This window comes from Petaurus breviceps, unplaced genomic scaffold (genome assembly GCF_028583685.1).
Source record: "Petaurus breviceps papuanus isolate PSGF00001 unplaced genomic scaffold, PetGlider_PUasm1.0 188, whole genome shotgun sequence".
Classification (NCBI taxonomy): Eukaryota; Metazoa; Chordata; class Mammalia; order Diprotodontia; family Petauridae; genus Petaurus; species Petaurus breviceps.
The window spans coordinates 16,518,019-16,528,914 of NW_027185804.1; the positions used below are offsets into that span (position 1 = coordinate 16,518,019).

Consider the following 10,896-nt stretch of genomic DNA (forward strand, 5'->3'; position numbering starts at 1 on the left):
TCCACAGAAAGGAGAAAAAAATCTGAATGTTATTTTTTTTTAATTTTAGCCCAGTTCCTTCAGGTTTAAAGTAAATGTCTCACTTATTTTACTAGTCTAGTCTCTTAAATGAGATTGTTTTCCCCTGGGCATTTGGTTCCTGAACAACTAGACTTTAACTACAATCAATTATAGTCAGTACTGCCATAACATAATATATGCATTTCCCAAAAAGTTCATAACTATTCAAAATGATGCAATAAAAACCACTGGCATATGGTGGAGGGGGAATTAGTTAGAAGCACAATGCTCAAAAACTCCAAGTGAAAAATTAAAAAAGCAACATGGAAATCTGACACAAACAGTAGCAGTCTCATATATGAGTTAGATGGTTAAGAAATATCTAAATGCTCCAATAAATAGTGTTAGCAGTCTAGGACTGTGGTAGAATGTGGGCAAGGGGTAGAGACAAATCTATAGTTCCTCCTACAGCAGAAGACAGACAATAAATATGACACTTTACCTTGAAAAAGACCTGAAGTTTGTTTACAGAAGTGGGCATGGAAAGGGTCACAGCTTTCAAGTTATTGTAAAGTGGCACCATTTGTAGTGTTTTCACTATTTCTTGTGGAAGAAATCTGTCAAAACAAACCCAAAATTTCTATTATGCTCAAAATGTTCCATGATATATCAATTGCATTGGAACATAGACAAGTATTATAGCAGAACTAACTGTACTTTCTTCTTTTCACAAATTGGACTAGTGCTCAGTAAATTTCTATTTTTCTGTTCCTATGGAAGATGGATTGTACCTTCCCTATGTCGATTTGTTGTTGTTGTTGAGAAAAATACGCCTGAAACGATCTGAGTTGTTAACTCTAGCTATAATTTAAACTCAAGATCAGAGGATTTCCTGGGAAGGAAAAAATTGGCCTTTCTTCCTATCCCTTTTCTATTATGTGACTGGATTCTCTACTTCTTGCCCCTTCTAAACTCACATCTTCCCCCCCAGGAGGCCAAGATGCAAGCTATAAACCTCAAGGATCTCTCCTGTTGGCTTGGTATTACTTCTTCCTTTCCCCATAGCTATCCACATCAGCCAAACTCCTTTTGATGCCCCCATCCCATTCCTTCTTCACCTTCCTTTGTGCCCTTTGGACTCCTGTTTCTGTTGTTAACAAAATGCCCTTCACATTAACCTTCTGTAATGTAATGCCAAGGAAAGGCAACTTCCCAGGTTCAAAATACCAGCATAGGTGCTCTCTATTTTATTCAGTAACAAACCCAGAACAGAGAAGATCAAAACATGACATCATTCAAAATACAGCATTTACTAAGTGTGATTAAATCATCTCCAAGGCCTACCCCACCCCAGGACTTTCCAATCATTCAATCAATTACAAAGTCTCTGTTCCAAATACTTCTCCACCCCTAGGCTATACCTTAATTAAGTCCACCACAAAGCCCCTCTTCTCAAATGGAGATTAGTTTCCAAACATAAGTAAAATACATTCATTTGCTCAACCATAGAACACAAAAAGGTCAAAAGTTCCCCACCCCTGGATCACAATTGAATCTACCCCAGAGTTACATCAAGTTTAAACACAGCACTTAATACCCAAATGGAGGTCTTTTCTTCATCTTGACAGGAGGCAAGTTCTCAGCAATCTTAGTTCCTGGAGAGACAAGGCTTAGCAAGGCCATAAGATACATTGCCAGTCCCTTCATGAATTCATCCTCTGTCTGTAGAACAGTCCTAGAACCCCTGAACACATTAGCAAAGCCCTCTCCCAGGATTTCTGTAAACATACAACAAGAAAATCCTTCTTCAGGGCTTCTGAACCAACAGAAAGGCTCCCAGACCCCTGCAACAACAGTACTGTCCCTCACCAGTGGACAGTATTCATTCTGTCTGCAGGACAGTCTCCAGACCCCTGCAACAACAGTACTGTCCCTCACCAGTGGACAGTATTCACTCTCTGTCTGCAGGACAGTCTCAGGCCTTCTTAACCAAATGCCAGGTTCCAGGACTTCTTCAACAGGACAGTCTTTCACCAGTGGACAAATCTGGCAAAATAACATCAAAACAGACAGACAAAGTACCAGCAAAACAGCCATGTCTCCTCAGTCCTTGGCAGCTCAGGGGGCAGGTCTCAAAAGTCCAGAGCAATTCAAAGCGGCCACCAGCAATTCTCTTAGTCTCTCTCTCTCCACGAGGTGCAGCTACCAAAAAAAGATCTTCCGCCTCTCTCTTGTGTCTCTCCAAATCTACGTCACCAGCTCCTCCCACTTCAGGACTTTCTTTTCACATCAACAAGCCCATCCCACAGGTGGGATTAACAAACTCTGGGTTTTAATACAATCAATTTGAAAACCAAGCCAATACAGGGGAATCTTTAATTGCCATTACTATCACACCTTCCCACTAGAAATTAGTTTGTTTAAACTCTGTATTTATTCTTTCTCCCATCAGTGGAAGGTTTCTTGAGGGAGGGAACCATGATGACTTGTTTTTGTATCCCCATCACCTACTGACACAGTAGATGTTTGAGGAATGCTTACTGAATTGCAGACAAAGTACAGAACCAATCCCATCAAGGCAGCAATAGAAAAAGTGATACTTCCTGGTTTTCCAAAACAAGGAGGAAACTTACAGATATTTTCAGAACCCCTGATAAACATATTACAAAATTACAATATATATATGGAACAAGCAAATATGACATCACTGAGTAATAGTAAAAGCTAACAATAGGTACACATCATTAGATTTGTTGAATATAACCAAAAGCTGTTAATGTCCAGATGGAACCTATGAAACAACTTAAATACAAGAGTGAAAACAAACATCCTTCCATCGACAAGATCCATGTGATTTTGACCAACACCATGTGGACAGAAAAGCAGTAATGATAGAAATGAGTCAAGCAGATTTGTTTATAGACTGAAGGGATTTATGACAGTAATTTTAGGACCAGATCATTAACACCAGAAAGTACAAACTGGTAATTTAGGCTTATGAAATCTGACTTTATTGACCAATGTTGACTATACAAGAAGAAAATGGTAAAAACTTTAACACCTCACTGCAGGTTACCAAAAATTTAGCTCCTGCTTAAGACAAATAATTACACGCAATTAGAAACATGCTAGCTACATCAGAAGCTCAGAGGACAAATCTCCTTACTATAAATACAGACTTCAAAATGGCCTCAGGGAAACTGATGTAAAAAAGTGAAGTGATTTGCTTAATGTCACATGGATGGTTTAAAAAAAAAGTTTCAATTTTAGATTAGGGAGCATTCTAATCCGACACTATATTTCCACTATCCCACCCTCCCTCTCTTTTTGTCCTTTAATAGACTGACTTTTATTTCTTAAAAGTTTCACCCAAGCACAGTGATTACTATATACATTTTTGTGATTGCCTGTTGACTAATGTATAAACAATGAGGTATAATGAAAAGGATATTGGATGCTAAACTAGGAAGTTCTGGGTCCTAATCCTGGCTCTGTCCATGGTTTACTGTGCAAACTTGGGTAAATCATGTCACTTCTCTGCACTTTTATTTCCACATCTGAACAATGAGGATTATAACATCTTTTCCACCCCCACAGTATTTTGCAACTGAGTTTTCCCATGTGTAAAATGAAAGTATTGGAGTAGGTGATTTTTGAAGTCCCTTCTAGGTCAAGATTCAGTGCATAGAGCTTTGAGATCCCTATAATCTTGTGAGCCTGGGAAGATTTCATGGAAAGGAGGTCTATGTCCCTAGGTAAAATGGATCACAGGAAATTCCTCCTTCCCTCATTGGTTTGTATCATCCATTCGGACACAGGCCAATTGCCTATGTCTTTTGTTACAGCTCTGGAGAAGTAGGGTTGAAGTCCCTAAATCCCCCAGCCAGGTCTATTGGAGGAAAGCATACTGTTTGCTTCCCCAAAGCCCTGGGAAAATATGGCAGACCATTATGACTGATATAAACACACAATAAACTAGCCAAGCCCTATGTCTTCCTGATGCCGAACATCTGGATTAAAAACTGGAAAATTTCGTCAATCATTTGGACATTTCCAAACATCCAGATGTTTGGCATCAGGAAGGCAGAATGTCTAAATGATTGGCTGGATTCTTCATTTTTCATCCAGGTGTTTGATGTCATGTAGACACATACTCAATTGGAGTAAACAGAAATTAATGTGAAGAATGGTTCCTAGAACTGATGAGCAAGACTCAAAAAAGAAACAGTCTAATGATGACAAAAGTCATCATTTTAGGGGGTGCAGGGGGCTTTTCATGACACAAGAAATGAGAGTGGGAAAGGAAGAGGGACAGCCCATTGGCAGGCAGATTTCATCTTGAACAATATAACCATGTGATAGATGTATAAATTAAAAAGTAGAGGAAACTTCTCTCAAGAATGTTCGTCTAGAAACTTTGTCAGATGAGAAGAGACACCATAGTTTACATAAGAGAAAGTACTCTAACCCAAACTGAATGACTTCGGACCAATGATCTTTCACCCGTGTCTTAGCATTTCCATCTGTAAAATGGGGATGGTCCCAACAGTTCAGCTGATTTTATGGAACTGTTGTGAATAGAAGTTGAGCTAAAAGAAAAATAAAAACACAGAATTTCAAATTTGAACGGATATATGCAGTCACGAGTCTATTTTATCTCTGAGCAGGAATTCCTTTTAGTATAGTGATAGATTTAAAGTAATTTAAGATTTTAAACTGGGTTTTGTTGTTACTGTTGCTGTTGTTTCTTTTAAACAAATAAGACACATTTTTGAAAGTTGCTTTAAAAAAATATATTCTTCTAGAACAAATTCATCTCAATGACCAATAGACCATATCAAATAGAATGGAAGTGAGTTGCTTAAAGGGAAGGACTGTTTCTTTTTTGTTTTTCTTTTTCCTTTTGTTTGTGGGTTTGTGTATATGTACATTTCAATACTTGGAAATTACCTACAAAGTGCCAGGCAAATAATAAAGTAACAATAACAATGATTGATGATGATGATGATAGTGGTGGCATACTAACATGTATATATATATATATCACTCTAAGGTCTACAAAGCACTTTACACACATGATCTCATTTGATCTTTACAAAGGCCTTGGGAGGTGGGCACCATTATTATTCTCATTTACAGATGAGGAAACTGGGCCTGTGTTTAAATGACTTGCCCAGGGTCACCAAATTTGTATCTGAAATAGAATTTGATCTTAGGTCTTCCTGATTTCCATCCCCAACACTTTATCCAGTAATGAATGAAATTATTTTTAGCATTTACAAGAGCAAAGCAGAGCATTGCAGTAGGAGAGATTCTAACATTAAAAAGATATAACCTCCTGCCCTAATGGAGCTTACTGGAGCATAGATGAACACAAAAATGAGCAGCTAATTAATTATAATTGTAACTATCATATAATTAGATTACATTTGTTGTTGCTTACTTGCTTAGTCATGACTAACTCTTTGTGATCCCATGGAGGATGGGGGGGGGGGATTCTGGGCAAAGATACTAGAGTGGTTGGCCATTTTCTTCTCAAGTGGATAAAGGCTAAAAAAGTCAAATGACTTGCCCAGGGTCATACAGCTAGTATGTGTCTGAAACCATATTTGAACTAGACCTAATCACTGAACCATCTATCTGCTTCTTATATTATATTCATGCATATAAATATCTAATTATATAGTGATCATAGGACCAGAATAGAATCTGATTAAGAACAGAAAAGGAGCACAAAGTGATGTCTGCATGGCAGGCAGCTTGGCACAGTACAGAGAAAGCTGGTTTTGAAGTCTGATGACCTGGGATCCCAATCTGGCTCTTCCATTCCTGCCCATATGACTTTGGAAAAGTGACAACCTCTCTAGGCCTCATTTCCTCATTTGTAAAATAAAGGAATTGGACCAAATGGTTTCAAAATTTCCTCTAGCTGTAAACCTAAGGTCTTTTGATCCTAAAATCTCAGGCTACTTTTGGCCAGGTTGATCAAGGAAAGCTTCATGGTGGAGGTGGCATTTTAAGCTGGGTCTTGAAGGATGAGTGGCATTTCAGTTGCTGGGGGGGAAGGGAAGAGAGATGGCACTCCAGGTGTGAGCAAGAAAACAAATATTGGGGCTTGATTTCGGCTGTTTTCTTAAAAAGAAAACACACCACTGCCATCTTACACAGGAACCTGGTGGGATTCTCTTCTCTAGCTTCTATTTTTAAACCGAACAGAATTTAAGGCCAAAGTGTCTCTCCTCTCCTGTCTTGCTGATGTTTTAAAAGGATAGTAGGGCCCTTTGACTTTAATCCTAAAATTCTCATCCAATCTGTCATTTCCCTGCCTTCTGACTGAGTCCCAGAGACTCAAGTGAAAATGCAAAAATAGAATTGTTGGGAAGGCTCAGCCTAAATGACAACTTAAGTGGAGAAGCAGGATTTCTGCAGCAAAGGCATCAGGGGACACTCTGTTTTCTCCAACTCATGGTTTGGGTTGGAAAATGCTCTGGAATTCACTAGCTGCCAAGTCCTGCCTTTCCCTGTTTTCAAGCTAAAACTCTATATTGGAGACGTTCACTCACATCCATTTTTTTTAATAAATAAAAAGAGACCCTGTAGCTTTAATAACAGAGACCTGGTGGAAAGGATTCGTTCCAAACTTGTTCCCTGGCTTCTAAGTGACGAAACCCTGCTGTAATTTGAGAGCCTGGAGATCCTAAGGATATCATTAGCCAGAGGAAAAACTCCGCATTACCAATCCAGGAGTTGGAATAGTAGCAAACTGCCCAAAGACCCAGACAGGACTATCTGATTGCAAGAGTCCTCCCCTTTCTTCCTGATTTTCTTTCCTTCAGCTCGGCTGCCGGCTCCATCTCCTAGGAAGAAGGGACCAGTGGGAAAAGGGAATCCCCAGAACAGACACTCCAGCTGAGTTGTCGGCTGGAGGAAGGGGATCCCCTCCTTCCTCAGAGGCAGGCACTCTGAATTGCTGCCAGGGAGAGAGGTGTCTCTCAAGGAAGGACGTGGGAAGAGCGGAGCCTGAAGATCTGTGGGTGAATCCCAAGAAGCAAAGGAGATGCTCTCTGTGGTGAGCCCACATGAAGCCTGCTAAGTGTGTGGGGGCTGGGTGCTGGAAAGAGCTTGCTGTTTCACCAGGGCATTGACTGGGGTAGGCAAGGGGGTTGCTTCATTTCGCTCCACTCGTGGCTGGAAGCCGGTCCTCCTCTGCCCACTAGCCCTCCTTCCCCCAGCTCCAGCCTCGATCTCCAAGATGTCCGGGCTGTGGTATATCTGCATGACTTTCCTCTGCCACCTGTGCCATGCCTACTTCGATGGGCCCCTCTACCCAGAGATGTCCAACGGGACCCTGCATCACTACTTTGTGCCGGACGGGGACTATGAAGAGAACGATGACCCGGAGAAATGCCAGCTGCTCTTCCGAGTGAGTGACCATCGGCGCTGCTCCCAAGGAGAGACAGGCCAGGCCAGCAGTCTGCTGAGCCTCACGCTGCGCGAGGAGTTCACGGTGCTGGGCCGACAGGTGGAAGATGCCGGCAGGGTGCTGGAGGGCATCAGCAAAAGCATCTCCTACGACCTGGACGGAGAGGAAAGCTATGGCCAATACCTGCGCCGGGAATCCAATCAGATCGGCGATGCTTACTCCAACTCTGACAAGTCACTCACTGAGCTGGAGAGCAAGTTCAAGCAGGGCCGGGATCAGGAGGGCAGGCAGGAGGGCAGGCTTAACGACGACTTTTTGGGGATGCTGATTCACACCAGGTCTCTGCTTAAGGAAACCTTGGATGTCTCCGCAGGGCTGAGGGATAAGTATGAGCTGCTCTCCCTAACCATCCGAAGCCATGGCACCCGGTTAGGGAGACTCAAAAATGATTATCTCAAAGTGTAGAAGGAGCTTCCAGCAGCACACACTGGAGGTGAAGAGACTCTCAGCACCATGTTGGGGACATAACTTCTCTCCCCGTCTTTTTCCCTCCCAAAATGATACTTTGGATTTCCCTTTGAAAAGTAAGTCTGGGGTACTATATAAAAAAGTCACAGCTGTATAGCTCTGTATGGTATTTGTGATTGTGGTTGCTATAGATTTTTCTGCTATAAAAGCATTGGAACTCCAGGAACTTCAAAAGGTGCTTTGGGATCATGCCTGATCATCTACTCCTACCAGTCCAGTTATTGCCTTGTTTCAGAAATCACCTGGAAGCCGGGAAGTCAGCAGACTCCCCCCCCCCCCCCCCCCAATCATCACTCATAAGCCTTTTGTTGTTGGGGGGGAGGCGATAAAACCTTAGCATGACCTGAGTCTAACCTTGATTCACACTTTCAGTTAGCAACCAAGCAGCTAAACCTCCAGGTTTATTCTTCACTGTCTCCTTTTCTCTTTTATTTATTAGCTGTGATTTCCATCATTTTAGGGAAGGAATCAGCAGTGTGTTGTACACCCGACCCGGTATGAGTGGGAGAATCTCTTCCCTGCATTTTAGCATGCTGCAAATTAAAAAGACTGTGAGACATGTATCCCAGCTGCAGAGCTTACAAATCCCCATAACTGAGGAGGGTCTTGCTGCCCCCATGTTCCCCAACTGGATTGTCTCCAGCTAAGTGCAATGGCCAAGACCTTGGTGACTTTAAAAGGATGAGCTGTTTGGGGTACATCTTTAGATGCTCAAGATTTGGGCTCTCGGGGTATCATTTTGCTGTGGGGGCTTGAACACCTTCTTTATAACTCCAGGAATCCTGAGAACCTAATAACTCCTTAGCTGTCTTAGGTTTTTTATTCAGAAAATAAATGTATTCTCATGTTATATATCTCCTTATTTTATAACTTAAGGCTGTGATTGTCGCTCATGTTTTAAAGAGTTGGCAGAAGACGGATGTAAGCCAAATTTTGTAGATTAAGTATCAAATAAAGCAGGGAGAAAGATTTCTCATGTTGTTTCTTCTGCCTTTGCCAACTCTTGTTATTTTAAAAATATCAACCATCTCCTAGCCTATGCTGGGACCCTCATGGGTAAACTTCATAATTTTACCCACTGAGCTGAACTACTTAAAGCTATCTTCTGTAGACAGACAGGGAAAGTACACAGTTCACTAGCAAGCTCCAGCAGCCTCACTGAGGAGCTGAGTGATTTCCAGGGCTGTTGGATTCCAGGAATTGCAGGCAGGGCCAGTAAAGACAGTGCTAACCCTTTATATGTCATTTCAATAAATATTTAAAGAAGTGGAAATGAATTTTGCCCTGTGTTTCATTCCTAGGATTGGTTGCACCTTTCATCTCAGATAGCCTTTACCTGGGGGGTGGACAGGAATACGGTACAGGACAGTTTTACATTCTAATTTTAACCAATTTAACTTTAATCATCTTTTTTTTGCTTCTTTTCATTTTTGCCTGTGGAAAGAAGCCAGGGTGTTCTCTTTACAAAAGGAAGAGGAGATGATCAGAACCAAGTGCTGTGAAACTGAGTGATAGAAAAGTTTTTAGAACTACGCAGTTGTGATTTCAAATGACAAACCCTTGAACGTTCAATGTCAGTTCTGAAATCTTTCCCCTTAATTTTTCCATTCTTTTATTTATTTGGAGTAAGGGTGTTACTCACAATGTTGCTTTGCTTTTCATCCTAAATTCTTGCTTCTTACTTTGGAATTTCAGATGGAGCTTTAAACTTCAAAAACAGGGAGATTTTAAAAGTCATTGAAGATGTTTATTTCAGGTCTTCATTAACAAGTTGTCCATTTTTCCTTGAAGCAACAAAATAGTATGCAAGGAACTGGACCCTGGACCACCACCCTCTTCTTTCTCCTCCTCCTTATTGGAGGCTACCAAGTGTCCCGGCAAAGCCATTGTTTCCTTTGGTGGAGCAAGAGCTGAATTCCCTGGTCTTGAATCATTTCTCAAGGCTGGGTGAACAGCCAGTAATCCCTTAGAATGGGGGTCAAACTACTCCAGAAAGCTGGTAGACATTTCCAGGTGGCAGTAGCTGCCGCCTGCCAGACATGGAGACCAGCTCTAAGGGAATGTACCTAGTGTACCTAGTGTCGTTTATGAAAGTGGTGCAACATGCCCAGACCCCCATTCCCCCAGCTCCTTATTCTAATCAGAATTCTTTTGCTACTGGTGAGACAAATCCCATTAGCAGAGTTTTCTCTGGAAGAGAATGGACTTGACTAAAATTATGTGTAACTCTGTGCCAAATTAAAAAAATGTGTGGAAGGAAAGAGCCTGCAGGAAACCAGCTCCCATCCAAGGTTTGGCCATGGACCATTGCCTTACCTACACCCCATGGAGTCTCTAAAACCTGCTAAGGCACAGCAATATAGCACCCAGTAAATGGTTCTTCCCAGGCATCTTGAACTAAAAATTGTGATAATAACAAGCATCTGCAGAGTGTTTGAATGTTTGCAAAGATGTTGAATGGTTACACATATTATCTCACTGGAAATTCATGCCAACCCCAGGAGGTAAGTGTTATTATTATCACCCCCATTTTACAGATGAAAAAACTGAGGCAGGCAGAGATTAAGTGACTTTCCCAGGGTCATACAGTTAGCAAGAGCCTGAGGTCAGATTAAATTTGATTTGTACTGACTCTTCAAGAGACGACCCAATACTTGTTTTAGGGTCAAAAGACCTGGGTCCTACTGATGACCTATGTGACCAGCAAACAACTTAACCTCCCTTAGCCTTGGCTTCTTTAACACAAGAGGAACAAATTAGATGGCCTGTGAGGTCACTTCATCTCTAGATCTATGAGCCACTCCCAATTCTCTGGAGGACTGAGAAAGCCTCTGCTTCCAAAGCCTCAGTCTGAGGATCTGTCTTCAGAAACTTTGGAGCTTTCTCTAGGCCTGTCCACATTATAGCTTTTCTATTTCCATGCACATATGCCCATGACTCCAATC

General features: G+C 41.6%; 2 protein-coding genes across 2 annotated transcripts in view; both read left to right on the top strand.

The window, feature by feature from the left end:
- The window catches only part of BBOX1 (gamma-butyrobetaine hydroxylase 1), a 519,348-nt gene that overhangs the window by 373,194 nt on the left and 135,258 nt on the right, over positions 1–10,896 (top strand). The window lies entirely within an intron of this gene.
- On the top strand, positions 6,541–9,224 carry FIBIN (fin bud initiation factor homolog). The gene has a single exon (XM_069091309.1). The coding sequence runs from the start codon at positions 7,253–7,255 to the stop codon at positions 7,886–7,888; it is 636 nt and encodes a 211-aa protein (XP_068947410.1). The 5' UTR covers positions 6,541–7,252; the 3' UTR covers positions 7,889–9,224.

What these genes read in the sequence shown, in the direction of transcription:
- FIBIN (XM_069091309.1), top strand. Translation starts at nt 7,253, where the DNA reads ATGTCCGGGCTGTGGTATATCTGCATGACTTTCCTCTGCCACCTGTGC.